Source organism: Emys orbicularis, chromosome 5 (genome assembly GCF_028017835.1).
Source record: "Emys orbicularis isolate rEmyOrb1 chromosome 5, rEmyOrb1.hap1, whole genome shotgun sequence".
NCBI lineage: Eukaryota > Metazoa > Chordata > Testudines > Emydidae > Emys > Emys orbicularis.
In genome coordinates this window covers 57,782,172-57,803,004 of record NC_088687.1, presented here as the reverse complement: position 1 = coordinate 57,803,004, position 20,833 = coordinate 57,782,172, and the positions used below count along the sequence as shown (strand labels likewise).

Genomic DNA, 20,833 nt, shown 5'->3' with positions numbered 1-20,833 from the left:
CAGGGAAGAGACATTTACAGTAAGCAGGTGAGGAGAAGAATGGGTGTATCTGTACAGAGGTTAGCTTGAAAGAATTTTTTATTGCTAAAGCTTTTATTTTTTTTAATGTAGAGCAGATAAGGTCAGACGATTGTTGCAAAGGCTTTGGACAACCAATACAGGTGGCACAGGAATCGTGTTTGATGTCCTTTAGTTGTGTAGCCCAGCGCTACAACTTGGAATGGACACTTATTAGAACTGACCTTCTGTTCTTTGTTGCTCTTCCACCAATGATCCTCATGCAAACACCATCACTTTGCTGCACAATGCCAGCCTAAAACAACTTACAGACCACCTTCTGCCAATTTGTGGTGTAAGCATTGGGATCCTGTAGTAAAAATAAAGTCAAATGCATACATTCAAGTTTTTTGCCACCCCCATGTTAATATCAGCAGTTTGTTGAGAGAGGGGGAAATAAATTTTCACTTGTTACTCAAAATGTGATTTGAATTTTAATAAGTTAATGTACTGATATTTGTAAATGACAGAAGAAAAGCCCTATATGTAGGTATTAAATATTAGAGATTATAATAAAAGAAACATCATTCAGAAGCACAAAAACAATGGGCTCTTCAGCGGCCCAGCAAAATGCACATATTCACGTTAGTCATTCCCAGCATCAATTTAGATGAACTCTTGGTGTGCAAATCTCACCACCAACCACTGCCCTGGACAACCGGTGGGGAGGGTAACAATTACTTAGATTGCAAGCTCTGTGGGACAGGGACCGTCTTTTTGTCCGGTGTTTGTAAAGTGCCTAACACAGTGGAATCATGGTCCATAACTAGGGTTCCTAGGCACTACTACAATGCAAATATTACTCCAGTACTAATAAAAAATGGATTTGCGTGAATGTAACAAAGTAGGATTTGACCCGTGTCTCCACCAAATCCCATCATGCTAACCAAATCTTTCCCAACTCTGGTGTCCTTCGCGTTCGCCAATTAACCTGCTAAAAGGTGGGGGTGGGAGAGTTAAACTTTCTAAGCTATAACTATCTGATAATGTGAAACATGGACAGGCAGAGAAATGGTGAGAGAGGACATAAGCATTTGTAATTTATTCATAAACTGCTAAGCCGTCATAGGAAACTTTTTAAATAAAATGTGATAGTTGTTTAAATATTTACTAGCTTGTTGACCTATTTTCTCAGTTAATTAGGACTTTTTTGGATGCATTAACAATGACTTGACTACAGTCTGCTTTAGAAACTACAGTTCACCTATACTGGGTTATATAAAGTTGTAATTTTTTTTAAAGGGTGACATAGGACAGAACCTCAATTGGAAATACCTGTACCAGAAAAAGTGTTCTGCGTGTTGGACGAATTAACTTTTTTCCCCTTGTAAGTCTATAGACTTCCTAATAGATAATGCATAAGCACCCTGCTCATCTAACATAATGAATGTAAGAACATTCACTTACAATAATTGCTATTTAATAACAGCTTTTTACTGAGTTTTGCAACAAAAATATTTCACAAAAAGCATTTTATGCCCAAGATTTGCTTATTCTGCAGTGAAAGGATGCAGATGTTGTCATTGGAATAATTTCCTTGTAATAATAAAGAACGATTCAGCCTGTCAAGTTTACTTTTATACGTTTTTGTGCATTTGGATAGTTCCACATAGCTAGACCTTTCTCCATCCACTGTGTCTCTAGTTCACTGCGCGTGTGAAGTTAGTTTCAGAAGAATTTGGCCACATATGGACTGCAACATTTAATACCACCGATCATAGTACTGAAAAAATCAAACTCCTTCTGCATAGAGAAGTAGGATACAAAAATGTATTGGCAAACGAACTAAATCCATTATGCTCATCACATTTCAAGAATAGGCATAGTAGGGAATTTCTGGGCTGACTTACCCCCCTAAGCATCACTGTTGAAGACATGGTGTCAAGTATCAGGGGGTAGCCATGTTAGTGTGCAAAGCAAAGTGAAGCTGTACAAAGTGTAAGTCAGAGTATAGTCAGTCTCATGGTCACTATCAAAGATAAGATGGTACAGTTAGTCTTGGGATGATCCATTGAGTTCTAGGTGACACCCTGCATGCGTCCTCATCTTTCAGTAAAGAGGTGTAGCCCATACAGGTCCTGGCAGAGTCTGCTTAGGTTAAGATGGAGCATTGCATGCTGTGACATGACCAGGGCCAGCTCCAGGTTTTCTGCCGCCCCAAGCGGCAGGGGGAAAAAAGAAAAAAAAAGCCGATCGGCGGCACTTCAGCGGCAGCTCAATTGCGCCGCTCCATTCTTCGGCGGCAGTTCAGCAGTGGGTCTTTCACTCCCTCTCTTCCTCGGCGGCAGCAATTCGGCGGCAGCTCAAAGAGGAAGACAGGGACTGAGGGACCCACCGCCGAAGTCCCGCCGAAGACCCGGACATGCCGCCCCAATAGCGGACGGAGTGCCGCCCCTTTGTATTGGCTGCCCCAAGCACCTGCTTCCTTCGCCGGTGCCTGGAGCCGGCCCTGGACATGACCTCTTCACAGGCTGTAAATGGGCTTCATTTAATGCAAATTAAATGTGTCTCTGATAAGCTCCCAATGTGGCCCTAAGTAAGTGCCCATTCTGTTAGCTGCCTGCAGCTAACGCTGCACAATCTGAATCAGAAAAGTTTTGCTAAAATTCAGAGTACAAAGATGCTGTTAATTTGTAATCTGGCCTTTGCTGGGGTTTCCTGAAAAGACCTGAGGAGGATACTCAATATGTGTCTGTGGAAATGCTGGCTGTTAGCCTTAAACATGTCTCCTCATCAGGCGTAAATGGACAGGAAAGGTTTTCTTTCCATTTACACCTGCATGGAGGCATGTTTCTCCCCAAAAGCTAGTGTTTACTGCTTTGTTTTTCATTCCTTTAGATCTCTTCAATAATGCCAGCCAGCCGCTGCCTTCTTCAGATCAATTTTCTCAACTGACATGTCATCGCTTTGTGTTTTTGAGCAGGAACTTGAATTCAAGTGTCAAATATTTTACCGATTTGAGAAGTCTCTCTCACACAGTCAAAATGTATGAAGTTTTAAGTGAGAACTGAGGTTAAGATCACCTTTGTCTGTTTTCTAGTAGAAGAAAATAAGCCACCAGAAACTTTTGCTGAGAATAAATAAGAGACGACACCAAAGTGCAGAGGAAGAATTTCTATTTTTGATTATACCTTAAGGCAACAAAGGAAATGTAATGGCTACAATAACACAGTTAATGAGTAGCTATACAATATTTATTGTGTTAAGTGTAATACTTTAAACAATACGTCTACTTATATTTTCATAGCATCTGTAATTTAGAACATCTAATTTTCATAACATCTGTAACTGAGTTGCATGCATTTGTACTGTGATCAGAACATGTATCTACTTCCATCATTTTTCAGTTGGAGTATATTTACTGAGATGGTTATATATAGGAGCTACACTATAACAGCTTCCTGTATTCACGTTAGACATTCCGATTAATTTTTACCATCTGCCCTACATACGACGCTACCTAATCTATAAAGCACTATGTGGGATTTGCAGGTATTTTTAGATGACTGTCTTTTTTCCACTGCCTGATGGGCTGATCCAGTTGTACTCGGCCTGCACCAGCACAAAGCTGTTTTCCCGTATCTTCCTGAATTGCATCATCTCCCCACCCTCTCTCATTGTGATGACATCATTGTCTGGTTCACTAAAGGACACTTCTGTTCGCTTGTGACAATACTGGGCATGGATGCAGCGCAGCCCAGCAGCCAGAGCCATGCCGAGGGCAGCTGTACAGCCAAGGAGAATGCCAAGTTGGGCTGCTATGAATTGTCCCTCTTTTCTGGGGTGTTCTGCTCCTTTCCCAGGAACAGCAGCATCAGGCATGGGTCTGGTCACCCATGGAAGTGTATTTCCAGTAACCTCCTCTTGGTTCTCCTCCTCCTCTCCGGAAACTGCATGTTCTGACTGCAGCAAGAAGTTTGCTGAAGCCTTCTGTGTCACTGACCGCCTCTCTGCCATCTGCCTTGAAGCTGATGATAAACTGCTGGAGACATCCAAGTCAGCTTCCCCATCTCTATGCTGTGATGTTGTGCCTGGAACTGCAAGCAGGTAAGTGTACCAAAACTGGGTGGAAAGTGAAGCAGTAGCATGCAACACAGGTTTTGTCATCTGGTTGGAGTTCACAGCAACTTCCTTAAAAGCAAAAATATGACAAAATATCTGATAAGAGTCTAAACAGCTTGTGGGATTTAACTGGCTCTTTCGGCTCCTAGTCACTGGTTCAAATCCACCTAGTTTGGGAATAACCAAGAACAATAGCCAATGGTTGTTTATTGGCCTTTGTGAAATGAGTTGGTGCATTCAACAGGGACACAACTGACACCCTTGCTTGATATCTCATCACAGGATGCCATAGATGGAATAGACACTCGAAGTTGGTCCCATTGCTCAGAGTGGAAGCAAGTTGGTAGGGCAGAGTAGGAAGCTTACCCCATCAAGGTGCCAGTCTCTGTAAAAAGGACTTCAATTTCTGGGGCTGGTACCTGGCACCTGGCACCAGCCCTGCAGTCACTTAACATATCTTGCTCAAAAATATAAAATAGACACCTGAGTGCACCAAATGATTACACTTCGCTAATGCCAGGATCATGCCGCCACATCAACAGAAAGATGCCCATTAACTTTTCTGGGCTTTGGATCAGGCCTTTGGGGCAGGGGAGTCACAGAAGAATTTAGTTTACCTCGCCCTTTGATACTATTTAAATAAAAGGAAAAGTTCCCATAGGATTTTAAAGTTCAATAACTCAGCCCTGGCCAAAAGTTGCCTGCTTTCCCACGCTGCACTGTCAGTTGGAAAACTGCCACCTGTAAATAATGCTGAACCATCCCATACAATGTGAATTGGTATTTTGTTAACTCACTCATTTCTCAGTTCCTTCTTGTTGCAACGCACCTTGTTTTAGCAGTCACAAAATGAAGACCCCAGGCTAGACTTTAGCCTAGACTTCACTACAGATCTTAATCAAGACTGGCTGCAGAGGCAATCTGAGGATTTTAGAGATGCCCCTGAAAGAAATGAATCTGAGACCTGCACTGAACTCTTACCTTCACATTGCACAGCTGCTCCCTGATCTAGAACCAGTGAAGTCTATGGGTGATCAGCTTCTTTGGGTTTGGATCGGGCCCTTAGTAGCTGGTTTCTATGCAACTTGAGCAGTCCAGCAGGCTCTTTAGCACATCCATCAATTACACCAGAAAAGCTCTTGGCCTCTGATGTCATTAGTGGGTGTTTAAAAAGCTTGCTGGGTAGCCAGTCAGGCAGGAGTCCTGGTGAGCTGTGAGGCTAGGAAGGGGATAGACAGCACTAGCTCTGATTGTGGGAGAGGTTACCACTGAAGAAGGTGAATGTGACAATAAAATGTAGACAGCAAACAACAGAATTTCAGTGATTAAACTGCAGAATCTAGAGTAGCTAGCTAGCAGTGTCAATACAGCACAGATACTTGGAACAGCCATCCCAGTCCCTTCCCCCAAATGGAAAAAGGGCTATCTACCTGGAAAATACTATGGGATTTCACCCTTTGTTTCTCTCCTTCCATTTTGGATTCATTCTGTCCTTTTTTTCCTGATTTGTAAAATTCTCTTCTCTTATGTTCCCGCTGTGTCTCTTCTTTCTTTCTCTCTCCTTTCCCTTCTTTCATTTTTTCTTGCCCATCCCCTTTGCCCAAGTGATCCACATTATCTCACCTTTGACTCCACTGCACCAGTTCTCTGGTCCATTTGCTCACTGATCTCCTCTATCTCCCTCTCTTCTCCTTTTTCTCTCCTGGAATCTCCTAAATATTTCTCATTTGTTCTCTTCCTTGATTCTCTGGGTTCCCATGTTTCTCTCTCCTTATGGCATCTCCCAGACCTATCCCTTGTCCCTTGTTGCTCCCCTTCTCTGTATTCTGTGTAGTGTTCTCCCTTTTACCACATAGCCTCTCTATTCCCCTTGACCCCAACTCTAATCCACTCTCCAGCTCCTGCCCTAGTTCCCATCCAGGTCCCCAGTTCATCTCTCCTCCTCAACCTCAGACTCCACCTGTTATCTCCCTACAGTTCTTCTTTCCCCAGCATCTCCCAACTGCCTCTTTCCTTCCTAGTTAATCTCCAGTTTGTCCCCTTCCAAGTCATTGCTCCAGCCATCCACCCCCAGTTGATCTCTCCAAGCCTTCCTTTTCCCAGTTCATACCTCTCTGGGTCTCTGTCAGTTCATCCCTTCAGCCCCTACTGCCACCGCCTCAGTTCAGGCCCTGCCCTCACCCTGCCCCCCATTCATGCAGGACCCCTCAGTTCATCCACCACCCATAACTTTCCTAGTTTATCCAAAATTGGAGATGCTGTCTCCAATTACACACACACACACACACACTCTTGTTCTCAGTATTTCTTCCCTAAATCCCACCATCTCTGAAACACGGGAGAGTAGGAAACATGTTGCTACTTGTATGGGATGGGACCAGGGCCGGTGCAAGGAAGTTTCGCGCCCTAGGCGAAACTTCCACCTTGCGCCACCCCCCACCCAGCTAACCCCACCACCCCCCGCGACAGCTAACCACGCCCACCCACCACTCCCACCAGAGGAGCCCCCCCCTGCGGCAGCTAACCCCGCCCGCCGTGGCAGCTAACCCAGCCCGCCACCCCCCCACACCTGGGGAGCCCCCCTGCCACAGCTACCCCCCCCCCCGCAGCTAACCCCGACCGCCGCCCCCCCCCCCACGGCAGCTAACCCCGCCCGCCGCCCCCCTATGGCAGCTAACCCCACCCGGGGAGCCCGCCCCAGCTCACCTCCACTCCGCCTCCTCCGCTGAGCATGCTGGCGCCGCTCTAATTCTCCTCCCCTCCCGGGATTGCGGTTCCGATTGGAGGAGAATTGGAGCGGGGGCTGTGTGCTCAGCGGAGGAGGCAGAGTGGAGGTGATCTGAGGTGGGGAGAGGTTCCCCTGTGCACCCCCCCCCCCCCGTTACTGCAGGCGGCCCTCCCCGCGTCAGCTCACCTCTACTCCACCTCTTTGCCTGAGCGGGCTTTTAGGCGCCCTCAACCACTAGGCGCCCTAGGCGGCCGCCTATTTCGCCTAGTGGTTGCACCGGCCCTGGATGGGACAAGTGCTGTACCTAGAATCGGCTCTTCTCCCTGCTGCTTGCTTGCTGCCTCCCCTAAAGTACAGAGGCACCAGGGATGGCAGCAGGAAGCAGCAGGCGCAAAACAAAGCAAAAGCTGCATCAGGCGGCACCACTGCAACCCCTGGCTGCTGACGGAGGATGCTGCACCTGAAAGAACAAGCTGTAGCTGGAGGCCTCCCGCAGCAGTACATTTCACAAACTGGCTAGGGTGACCCCAGCTGTCTGGTAAAAGCAGGTACAGGCCAGATACCCATAAATACAATGGGTTTGAATCCAGACTCACCTACAATGCTTTTACATTAGCGTAAATGCTTTGACTTCAATGGAGTTGATCCTGTTTTACACCAAAGTAAGCGATAACAGAATCAGCCCCACTGCCTGGGTCTGTACACCTCATGCAGGCTAAAGAGGATTTCAGGATGTTGACTGCCCTCTAAGAGGTACAGCCCAGAACAGCAGCTAATACAATCCCATCATTATGTCTGAGCATATACTGAAAGGAGAGAGAGGAAACAGCCTGAAATGTTTCTAGCTGGTTTACTTTGCTTTAAAGCAAGATGTGGGGCATTTAGCTGCCTAAACAAAGCCAAGTTGTGCTTGTACATTCAGTAGTGCTACATTCCCATGCCAAAGTGCCTGTTTAAGCTTACTGTACTTCCTGATAAATTTGTGTGAGCACTTTATATATTATGATTTATTTTTGTTATTTCAGAGTTCAAAGGAATAGTACATTTCTGTACATGTGCTATAGGTTATGTGGTTCAATGAGCTGGACCATGCATATGTTTTGAAGTCAGTATTTACAGCAGGGTGAATTAGAACTATTTTAAAGAGTTTTAGGTTTAGCAAAATGTTTAAAGCTAAGCAGGAAAACAAATCAGTAAACCCATCCATTTCTGCAAGAAAAGATCACTGAGAGAAGTGGTGTGAAATGAAGACACAGGTAGTGCTCAGTGGTAAAACAGATGAACATAGATCCATCTTTGGGCCATGTTTGGATATGGGGCTTTGGGTCAGGCTTGTTTCATTAAGTCATTCATATATAGAGAGAGAGAGATAGGTAGTGCAATACATGAGGGCCAGGGAGCAGTGGGAGAGGGGACATATATAAGCCCTAGGCTAATTAAGTCGTGGTTCCCTGTAGACTAGGGAGGGTTGAGACAGGTTAACTGGAGCACCTGTAGTCAATTAAGACCCTGCCAGGAACCTAATAAAACCCCCTGCTTCAGGCAGTCAGGTTGTCTGAGGAAGGAGAGAGGACTGGAGCTTAAAGGTGTGTTGCTGAGACTTGAAAGACCAGAGAACCGAAGTAAGGGAGACTCCCTCCCCCAGCGTCTAAGGACCGAGGGTAACCCTACTCAAGGGGGAAGAGGGTAAGAAACCTGCTGGGGTTGAGAGGGGCTGGGGCTCAGAATATGGAGTAAACCCAGACCCCTCCCCCGCTTCCCTCCTCTACCATCTTCCCAAGCCACTAGAGGGGCCCTCGGCACCCCAAGAGCAGGGGTAAAGGGTGGTGTCTTAGCCCCCCGCCAAGAAAAGCATGGGACCCACCATACCAACATTGGCCATTTTGTCACAATAGATATAGTGGAATCTCCCCCAAAAGAATACAACTGCCTGAGACTCAGATCAGAGTCCTAGACACTGACAGCTTTAATATCTATCAGCCTTTCAGGGCTAGAAACAGGATCACTGGAAAAAGGAGATTTCCAGCCTCCCCGTGGCAACCAATGCAGGGTTCTAAACCAAAAACATCTCAAATTGTTGCAATTTAAAATCATGTCATTGCTATGTATCAAAAAGGGTTTTCAGATCATTTTACAGTTGAACTCGTAGTAATCAAGGCACATGGCTCTACTGGTAGAGTTTTGAATATTTTCACTAACAGTGTTAAAATAGCTTTAGTAATATATGTGGCATATACAGAACACATGTTGCTGTTAAGATGCAAAAGGTTTTATTGTCATCTGCTGCTAAAATTTCCACCTGCTTCCAATAATTTTCCATTTTGGCAGATGACTTGGCGTGAGTAATTGGACATGGGTGAGGCCTCATTTCTTGGGAGATGGGGTTAGGGAGGTAAATGGATCAGCAGGCTGGAAACAGAATGTCTGTACTAGCTAAGATAAGGAGAAACATCCAGGGAATCCCTTAATGGCCTAGATAACAATGGATCAGATAAGCCTAGAACGTAAGATGAGGTAAAGAGTAAGTTGTGCATGGACAGTGTGTGAGTAGAGCATGCTGTACAGGGATTAGTTCCTACAAAGAGACAATGCCAATCCCAAAACACGTGATGCACTGTACGTGTATATAAAGGAATTGGGTTGGACGTGTGGCATACCCTGTACCCAACCCCTTCACTTAAGCCCAGTCAACTCAAATGTAATTTGATTATATGCTGAATGATGAGACTGGAGCCAAACTGAGATCTTAGGGAACTGAAGAGGTCTTGGGGGAACCCCAACAATAGAAAACAAAACAAAACACCCCACACAGTTCTTACCTGCATATCTTCCTTACATGTCAAACACAGTTGTGATGTGGAAGCACCTGAGATGCTTGGTGGTCTAAAATATTGGAAAAGAAGGGATAAGTTTAATATATTTTGTTTATCTGTACAAATTACAATGAAAAAAACCCAGAGTCTGTACTTTATTAAAAATGTTGCTCGCTAGAATAGCCTCATGACGTACACATTTATTGTGATGCGAGGGGCCCATAGAGACAGCAGTCATGCAATCCAACCTAAGTACAGTACAGATAAGATAATGCAGAACATTCAGTGCCAAATTTCTCTTCCTCCCCACCCCAATTATATAGATGCTTATTGGACCCAATCCTGCCCAAGTCCCACTGAATCCAAACTTTTGCCATCAGCTAGTTCAGTTTTCCTTTTCCTTCTCCCCAGTGATGGAAGGCTAGCCCTGCTAGATTCATCATTTCTTTGATTATTTTTAGAAAAATATGAAAAATGTAAATATAAGTTGCCTGAGTACCTTCTCCTCAGTTCTATGTAAAGTGTCCCATTGTAGTATTAGCTTCACTTTACATTACACCCAGCCCCAAAAGGGGCTGAGTAATTTTCAAAATCTCACCATGCAAATACCTAGTAGGAATGCACAGCTTGCCACATGGGCACCACTTGCCCTATGGAGAAACAGGTGCTAATTTACTCCTTCCATAACTTTTGGAGAAGTAGTTGTATTCATATTCAGTACATTACATTCACTGTTCACACAGTACCCATCAGGTGTGCTGGGGCTGGAGGTATAAGCTTGTAAAATGAAACTTCGCAAGATGTTCGCCATGTCCAACCCTTGAAACTCAAGTGATGGCTCCAGACTTTGATCACTGTAGATGCTGCTTCTGTTGGCTTGCCCTCCTCCATGTCTGCTGCTGACCCTCAAGGCTACTGAATCCACAGAGGTCTCAGACTGTTGCTTTCCCTTATCAAGTTGCTCTGTGTCTTGTCTGCTTCCAAAAGCAGGCTCCAGTACTTTTGTCACTGCAATTCTAGTCAGTCTGGCAGGCATAAATTTTGCAGACTGAGTAAAGACAGTAATACTGTTGGGTGTAGCGGAACCTTAAGAAACACAAAAAAGAGAACAAGTGTATTTTCTTTGTATTGTTTGTTTCAAACCTTGATTTGTAATGAGATTGATTAATATATTATCTGCATTCATATACTAAAAATAATAATAATAACTTTGATTTCTATAGCACAAAGCTAAAATAGAAATCTAGGCATCCCATGGAAACTGGAGAGTAAACCAATAAAGCCCTCCCCAAATTAAGTTCAGATAAAATAATTAAATTAAAGCCAAGGTGCCATGCTGAATACTTTAAGAAACAAGGCTCATTTTTTAAAAGTCTAGATTCATGGTTCGTTCCATCTTGGGAAGAGGGTATTTCACAAACCCAAGACTGCTGAAGCAATGATAAAATACTTATCTGCTTTTCCTAGATGTGCATTCACTTTGAAAAAGCCCTGCTCACCCCAAACTGAGAGAAATGACAGATGACCTGCCTTTTGTCCAATACACATAGTTGAGGTCATCAAACAGTCATACTGACAATAAATATAGGACTTTCTCTTATTTAAACAATAATGCCACACCCAAGCATCCAAAAAACATGAGTCAGGCCTCCAAAATCACGAAACTGGCTTAAATTTTTGAGATTAAAAAGAGTACATTTTGGATTCTTTTTCTTTTCGAGTCTATAGAGTGCTCTCCAGTTATGTTTTCATGCTGTTCTTTGCAACCAGGAGGGCTAGAAACTTTTTTGTTTTAAATGAAAGCTGAAATTCTCATGAAATCATGTGTTTCCTGGAGCTGGGGCTTTAAGTAAAACATCAACTGTAGCAAGACTCACGATAAAATCATGGAAGTTGGCAACATTGTTTAAACTGTATATCGCTGCCCTCATTCAGATTAAAGCCTGGACCCTGAATGGTGATGAGTGTGTCACTTCAAGACTTTCCTCAGGGGATCAGGCCCCAGTAACTATGTTAAGTGAACTCCTGAGGTTCACTTATGTCACTTGTGTTAGCTGGAAGAAGGAATATACCATAAAAATATTCTATTGGAACTAAGTTGTCAGTAAAATAACACATACCTTTGCTTGCTGTAACTGTTACTTTTAGATCAGTAGGTTTCTGCAGTGGTGTTGGCATTATAGTGCTGGACTTCTTGCTACTAGCAGCAGGTGTTCTGTTTTGTATTTGGTGGGACACAATAGCAGATTCAATCCTTACCCAGTAAACAAAATATGACTGGACTACCGATAAACTGTCAAAAATAATGTATGTTAGGCAAAAATTTAGTCACCCTGTATCATTAATAGAACATCAGAAATTTCCCTAATCAGAAGGAATTATTTAAAAAAAACTAAAACAGTGCAATAAAAATTAATAGATTAGTCCATCACAGTTTTTATATTAAAAATAAAACACACTAGAAACCATAGGGAAAATGCAGTGTAATGGTTCACTTATAATTAGGACTGATGAAAAACTGAATGGGAAAATAAAACAATTTCAAATTTTAACAAAAATACATTTGGAAAACTTTTACTAGCTTTGCTTCCATGGGCAAGGAGGCAAGTGGGAGTTACTGATTTAAGTCTCATCCATTTTACTTTTATAACAGTATTATAGCAGGGCTGGTAACACCACCTATAACTGAGACTGTTGGACACTTTCTATTATAAGCCCCTCTATTCAGTTGCTTATAACTTTGCCAAGCTTTAATCATTCAAGCTGATATTTTCCATGCTGCTTTTCTGCCAGAGGAGGACAGACAAAGGTCTATACTACTAAAAAACACTTTCCTACAGAACCTGGAATTGAACCTAGGAGTCCTGTGTCTCTTGGGGTGTGGCTACACAGCAATTAAACACCTGTGGCAGCCCCGGGTCAGCTGCCATTTCCTAATTCTGGAGTGTTTCACTTTGCAACTTTAAGATTCTTTTAATGACTGTATTTTTGGGTGCAATATGTATTAGTGTAACTCATAATTTATACTGCCTAAACTGAGCTATATTATCTGATCTTGGATATCTAGTGTCCTCTCTGTTACTATCTGATGCAAGCCAATAACTTATTCTGTGAACAATTCTATTTATATTTAACTTTTTAAAGGAGGTAAATAAAAATCAGTGAAATCGTATACAGGGCTACTGATTTCTAAAGTATTTAGGCTGTTTTCCATCTGCAGATTTGTTTAATAGTAGGAGAAAGCTGACCATGTAAATACAAAGGAGCAGATCCTCATCTGCTGTAAATTGCCACTGAAGACTATGAATCTATGACAATTTACAGCAGCTGAGAAATTACTCCAATATTTGGTGAATGTCAAGCAATATCTAAACACTGTTCCCTGCCCCTCCCCCATTGAACATGGCAAACTGTAAGGGCATCGGGACTTTCCGTAGATATGAACTAGGGTTAGGACCCATATATTCTTACAAGAACTTGATGTCTCCAATGGGCTGGGCAGGTGCCTTCCACACAAATGACAGGTTTCTCTTCAGTGACTTGTCAGAATGGGTTACAGAATCGCCATCTTCAAAACAAGTCAGCAGTTTGGAACCCGGAGGAATGAAAACAAAAGTGCCAGCAACTTGATCATTAGATACCCTGCGAGCTTGAAGCAAAAAGCCCATGAAATCACGAGAGCTCCTCACTGTCACTGCAAAACAAACCATGGTACAAAAAGCAATTTGTCCAAGGCATCCACTTGCATTTCTGACATGAATCATTTCCAGTGGAATTTTCTTTGGAATTGGTGAACTTGGGAGTAATCCATATGGAACCAAGCCTGCCATTTTGCCTCTACATTTCTCTCTTAAGCATTCTGAAAATATCAGAACATTCTTTAATGCTGACTCTTTTCCCATGAAAGCTACATGGAAATTTTGCCTGAGTCATTTTTTAATTATGAACTACTAATCCGCTGATACTCGGAAAAATACAGCTATCTATACACTATTAATATATACATATACACCATATTGATTAATTTTGAAAAGAACTCCTGTATAAGAATTAAACTGTCCTGATGCACAAAAGAGTGCATGCTCCATTTTTGTTTAAGACCTGGTCTTTTGAATAGGAATGAGTATGTGGGTAGGTAGGTAGTATGGACGATATGTTTACGGGTCAGCTTCCTCTTCATTGCCATTTAAAATACTTGGGGCCCGGTCCTACAAAGTTCTCTGTGTGAGAATCTCCCATTGGATCTATGGGCCTGTTTGACTTCAGTGGGGGTTGCCTCGGGCCCAGCATCTATCACATGGGGAAAATCTGAAGAAGAACCCATTGAAATGTACAATTTCATTCTCTGAATTTACCTAAGTGTAACTGATTGCAGAATGTTCATTAAGACTGAAAGGATTATAATGAGAAAAAAGAATGCATATTTTACATAGCAACCTTCATTTATGGTATGTATCTGTAATTAGGGTAGATGCGTAGAGTATCCCTCTTCTCATCACTCAAAGATTGTCTTAACTGAGATTAGTTATCATGTGTTTTTTATATGTACACCTCTACCCCGATAAAACGCGGTCCTCTGGAGCCAAAAAATCTCACCGCGTTATAGGTGAAACCGCGTTATATCCAGAGGTTAAAGTAAGCCGGTACGGTCAGGCTTCCCCGGCGGTGATTTAAAGGGCCCGGTGCTCCAGCCACTGCGGGGAGTCCCGGGCCCTTTAAATCACTGTGCACAACAGCAGCAGGGCTCAGGCGGCGATTTAAAGGGCCTGGGGCTCCCCGCTGCTTTACCGCGTTCTATCCAAATTCGTGTTATATCGGGTCGCATTATATTGGGGTAGAGGTGTGTGTGTGTAAATACAAGTTTCCTATTAAATAATTACTCCTTATGAGTCAATAGTGCAGTCTAGAAAACTTCCCTGCTAGATACACAGTAATCAGAATCCGTGCTGCTGTGATTTGCATTTCTCTGCTTGACCCACAACAGGAGAAAACTACTAGCAGCACTGCAACTTTTTCATGAATGTTCTGTGTTGTAAAGTTAGTTAATACTCCTTACCTGGTACCTTATCACCTGGAAAGTAGAAGGACATATTGGTGTGGAGAGTGATATAGTTGTTCCGGGGGTTCTGAAGCTGAGCTCTTATATGTTTGGGTGTCATGTCACCACAGGCGGAAAGACTCGCACCATGGGAGAAGGCAGCAGTGTACGAAACCGAGCACAAGATTGTGCATGCCCATCCAATGATAACTAGCTGGACTTTCATTCCATCCTCCACCTTATGTTATTCAAAATAACAGGCATTACACTCTAGGTTAAGTTCAAAGTAATAATTTCTAGGAAGATACAATCAGTAAACATGGCACATGTGTCATCTTTGAATTCATTGAGACATGGAATAATACTTCCCAAAACCTTTCAATTAAAAAAAAAAAAAAAAAAAAAAAAAAAAAAAAGTTCCCTATGACTCATGGAGCCCTTCTTAGTAACCCACAATCGAGGAACATTTTAAGCAGTGGTTTGGGAGGTGGGGGATGATCCATAAGAGGATTCTTTTTCTTGTGAAGCTGTCCACAGAGCAAAAAAGCTGGACGACCATCACTCTAAAAAGTCTTGTTCCCATTACTGTCAGCAGAAAGGATTCTGCAAGTTCTCATTCATCTACACAGAGTACAAAATCCTTTGCTCGGCACTCACCGCCCTGCCCAAGTAACTGTGCAGTACACGAGATGGAAACATCTATCCCCCAAGTCTGTGGAGCTGCTCCATGGAAACTACTTCATGCCCATCCCAGTGAAAGATTCCATGTAGCAGCAGATCTTCTGTCCCTGCTCCACCTGCACACTGATACATGGAGACAACACCCAGCTGGGCGCTGAATCACATGGCAGTGGGTGGGGGAAGAGCACATACCCTGACTCCACTGTGCACAACAGAACCACAACGGTTCTGCTGAGAGCAAACCCTTCAAGGCTTTGGAAGTAAGGGTTGTATTGACCCCAGAATGTCTTTGCTAACTGTGTCCATCAACGTTTAATAATTAACTATTTTTCTAAATTTTCCTCTTCTGTTTTGACATTGTTTGGTGATAGTGAAACATCCAAGGTGCTAAATTTGAAGTCAAAGATAAATCCCTACTTATTTTTGGTTAATATCAAGATTTCATCTTTAAACTCTAAGATGAGGAAGCACTATTCACAAAGTTAAGGCCTGCTATCTATCCAGGAACTTATAGCTCTCTTTTCTCTGAGCCTACGGTAACTGGCATTAAATAAATCCCTAAACCAGACAGAATATACTTATTCCTGTTTCTTATCTGTGCTGTCTCCATATAGCAGTGTGCAGGTTTGAAAAGTAAGAGAATGTGTACACAAATATTTATCACACGTGAATGAATGTGTACATGAAAGCAGGCTAGCCCTATTTTAATGTACATCTTCAAATAACTCCTTTTCAACATGTAAATTATACTGGCTTTGCTTTCCTTGGCTCATGCATCAGTAAGTGGATATATAAAAGTCAGAGGGAGTCTGAGACTAAAAAAGTCTCGGTTACATCACCTTTCACATCACCTCTGAATTTGCCACTAATTCTGAAAAACTGCCACTGAACATGAAACAGTTTGTTCCCAGCCTCAAGCAGAGAGCAGCCAGGCAGTTTAGCCTTCTCTAGCGCTCCATTACTCCAATCATTGAAGTGCCATGAGGAGCTTGTGGCAGCTCGTAGGAGCCCCTCTTAAAATTCCAATCCCCAAACTGAAGAGAAAGCTGGTGTGATACCCCTGGCTGGGATGCACTCCCCCACTCCCTGGATACGCTTCAATCAGCAGTTCTCAAACTGTGGGTCAGGACCTCAAAGTGGGTTGTGACCTCATTTTAATGGGGTCCCCAGGGCCAGCGTTAAATTTACTGGGGCCCGGAGCTGGGGCTGAAGCCGAAGCCCGAGAGCTTCAGCCTGGGGTGGCAGGGCTCGGGCTCCACCCTTTTGCCTCCCTGCCCTCCCACCCAGGGTCCTGTAGTAATTCTTGTTGTCAGAAGGGAGTCGTGGTGCAATGAAGTTTGAGAACCCCTGGCTTAAATCATCCTTGCAAGAGATGGTTTCTCCCTGGGCCTCAAAAAATACTGCTGAACTGCAACGTTTTGCCTTTGGAATTCACCAGATTGCACTCTCTGCTTTTTAACCCTTGGGTGTTTGTTCCCCACGTATCTCACCCCTTTACAAGAGCCTGTCACTATCAGACAGGGAGGCCTTAGCCCCAGTACCATTTCAGCTCTGTTCCCTGCCATTGACATTCACTTACCTTGGGACACATTCCTTCAGGCTCACTGTAACCGTTCCCCCCTCAGCCTGACAGAGACACATCCTTTAAGGCAAGTTCTTCACTTTCTCCTCTAATGGGAAGTGCACCAGCTGTTACTCTAATACCGACAGGAACTCTCTGCCAGTGCCCAAATCAGCTTTAATCGTATTAGTTTTCCTCCTCATCTCCCACCCTTTCACTCATTTTATTTATTCATTCATTTTACCATCAAGTCTCTGGGATGAAAATAAAAACAAAGCAAGGGGGAAAAAGTAGTATGTTCTGTACAGGATCACCCTAGGACTCCGTTACTGATGCTTAGCAGGATGGGGTCCTTGTTCTTTTTTTAATTAGCATGGTAAAGATTTGCAAAACAAAGACGTCAGCTTCCTTTAGTCGTAAGGCCCCGGGAGCTGAATTTTCTTCTCACGCGCGTTTACATGGCAGCAAAAGCAATACTTTGCTAGAAATAAGCAGAACAATTCTCATATGCAATAGAGTAACCATAAGCAGCTGACTTAAATGTACCAGAGCCAAAACATTCAAAGTTAAAAGGCTTCCACTCCATCCGTAAGTCTCACTTCATTGTCTTTAGTTCCTGGGTACCAGTAATTAATATAGGTGACACACAATTCACAGCATGAAACCAGACTAAGTAGTATGTATGCTGCAGCTGGGTGCTGTATAAAATTTGTTCCATAATCTTAGAAACCCCCTCCCCCCCCCACACACACACACGCACAAACCCACCACCAAAACAAACTTCATTAGAGTTAATGTTGACACTATATTGTCCTTTAAAACAATGCTAATAAAATAGATTTTTAAGTCTAAGATTTCAGGAACTGGGCTCTTACCCCTTTCCTCTCAGTGAGCTGGAGAGGTATTAGGCAGATCAGAGGCAGGCAACTGTAGTATGAATTTTAGGTCTGGAGATCATCAAGACCTCCCTAAGAGCATCCCTTAAAGAGATTATCAATTCTTTGCTCAAGAAACACTCACTTGATTCTGAGAATATCACCAATTATCACCCAGTCTAATCTCCCTCTTTTATGAAACATTATGCAGAAGGTGATGGCAATACCTGGAGTTCTCAGATTTCCTCGATTTGTCACTCCAGCTTTAAGCCTGTGTTTGGGATAGAGACTACACTGTTTTCATCAGTCGGTGACTTCTTCCTAGCAATAGATGAAGATTAGCAGCCAAATTCTCTTCTTTGATACAGCACATTTGCACCGTTAGCTTACAGATATATGCGGAGACTTTGATACCATTGATATTCTGCAGGCCCTGGCAGGAATAGCCAGAATGACTTGGTCGGTCCATTTTTGTCTGTTTGTGAGATCCCAAAAGAATAGTTTTGAATGATTTCTCATCAGTGCCTACAGCTCTCTCATCACAGAGTTCTGTTCTGTCATGCCTCTTTATTCAATGGGTATGGGAGGGCATTAAGCTACATAATGAGGCACTGCGGACTGAGTTGACTTCTAGATGTGGATGACACTCAGTTGTACATCTGTTTCACGAGCCCTAGATAGTACATTTGTTTGATTTTTCCCAGCACTTAGAGGCTTGAATGAAAGCTAATTAGCCGAGACTCAACATGCATTGAAAGTATGTAATGCTGGTAGGCTGGGGGGGACTAACCAGAGGAAATGGGCGAGGTCATATTGGCTCCCTCAGTTGAAGGAGTGTGTTAACCTATTACTCAGGTTCATAAATCGGGGGGCATTATTGACTCCTGGGCTGATTCTGGATGCCAGATAGCCCCAGTAGCCAAAAGTGCATTTTTCCATGGCTAAGAGATTGTGACCTTTTCTCTCACACATACATCTGGTCACTGTTATTCATGTCACTTCCAGCTTAGATTATTATAATGGACTGTTTGAGGCTTAGCCTGAAAATCATTTGGAATTCTCAACTGAGGCAGACTACAGAACCCCTCTTACTTAACAGTGGCACCCACTGCTCAGAAGTCAGCACTGACTTCCCGTCTGTTCCCAGGTGTTGATTTTGACCAATAAAGCTTTGAATGCTGACTACCATAAAGAGCACCTGCTGCCCCACTTGAGGTCAGTAGATGTTTTAAGCTAAGAGAGGAAAGTGTTAGGAAAGATTAGAGGAGGCAGCAGTAGCTTATTCAGCTGCTGCTGTTCCAATCTGTAACTGCTGCTATTTTGTACACAAATGAGTACATGTATCTAATGCTATGGATGTATTCATTTTAAATAAATCAGTTTGCAGATAGGAAAAAGTGCTATTTTATCTGTGAACTTTCAGCCTGCTGAGCTCAGCCGAATAGCTACACACTAGTTCACTTCAGAAATGAGTGAACCAGTCCAAATAAATAAGAACCAATATGAACCTGAATTTAGTTTGAGTCCTTCAAACTAAATTTTATTTGAGGTTTGAAATAATTTTGTTGCCATTCTAAAGTTAAGTCCTCACTGGTATTTTAAACACTCTTGTTTTTAACTGTAATTCACCTTAAGGTGAGCATAAAATTTTGTATAAATAACACTACATCACATAAAAATCTGTTAGTAAGATAGAGCACAGATAAGTGACTGTCCAGAGGAAAAGCAGCAGCACTTGATAACAGGTTTTGACTTTGCTTACTCCTATACTAAAATGTATAGGAGGTTTACATCGTTGAATTCACTGAGACTTTCCATATATATATATATATATATATATATATATATATATATATATATATATATATATATACTACATAATATTCAGTGCTGGCTGGTGTATCTAACATGCAGGGGGCTAGGTACTTTGCAATTCTTGCCATAGAATTCTGCTCCAGAATCTAAGCATTCATTGCAATAAAAATATTCCAGCCTCTGGGGTTGCAAAGAAAACTTTGTTAATGTCAGGGCCAGCTCTACTGTTTTTGCCGCCCCAAGCAGCGCGCCGAATTGCCGCCAGACGGATGGGGCAGTCCATGTGCTGTTAGGGAGGCACGCGTGTTTCCACGGCGGCGGCAATTCGGCAGCAGCTTCTGTCTTCGGCGGCTTTTGTCCTCTGGCTAAATTGCCGCTGCGGGCAGCTGAACATAGAAGCTGCCGCCGAATTGCCGCCGCCGCGGAAACGCGCGTGCCGCCCTAATGGCACAAGGACTGCCCCCGCCGTCCACGGCAGCAATTCAGCGCGCTGCTTGGGGCGGGAAAAACACACGGACTGCCGCCCCTTGCAGATTGCCGCCCCAACCACCTGCTTGGAATGCTGGTGCCTGGAGCCAGCCCTGGTTAATGTGAATCAAGTGCAAACTGATGTAGTCTTCAGAGAGGATGAAGCAGTAGCTCTTAGAAGCATGAATTCTCACTCCAGTCATCTCGATGGATTTCACTCTGAAGCCTAATGCTAACAGTTAAAATGTCAACATGTTTCAGAATTACAGAAACATTCAGCTAACGCATTTATCCCTTACTTACAGCTGTTCGCCGCAATAGACTTATTTTTCATGAAATACAGGAACATGGGAATTACCATACTGGATCAGACCAGTGGTCAACTAGTCCAGTATCTGGGCTCTGATAATAGCCTATACCAGCTGCTTCAGAGAACATTGCATTATGAAACTTCATAATGGATATATATGGAAAAAGCCTGCCCACAGAGGAAATTTCTTCCTAACTCCCATCAGCAGACATGCCTTGAAGAATTAATGTTTATATCAATTCAAAAATTTTGTTTTAAATCCTTTCTAAAGTAACTGCAGATGTTCTCATTATCCATATGACCAAGCTTTCCTGAACCTTACCAATGTCTTGGCTTTAGTGATGTCACGGGCAACGAGTCCTGCAGGTTCATTTTACAATATTTCATGTAATCAGTTTTAATTTTTTGCTTTTCTGTTTCACTGA

The 20,833-nt window shown here is 43.1% G+C and overlaps 1 protein-coding gene across 1 annotated transcript; it reads right to left on the bottom strand.

Annotated features, from left to right (window-relative positions):
* Positions 1-3,555: 3,555 nt before the first annotated feature.
* On the bottom strand, positions 3,556-14,924 carry REELD1 (reeler domain containing 1). The gene is made up of 6 exons (XM_065405707.1): positions 14,717-14,924; positions 13,132-13,354; positions 11,781-11,953; positions 10,407-10,746; positions 9,667-9,730; positions 3,556-4,188 (listed from the first exon to the last, which is right to left on the bottom strand). The coding sequence occupies exons 1-6, from the start codon at positions 14,922-14,924 to the stop codon at positions 3,556-3,558; spliced, it is 1,641 nt and encodes a 546-aa protein (XP_065261779.1).
* Positions 14,925-20,833: the final 5,909 nt, after the last annotated feature.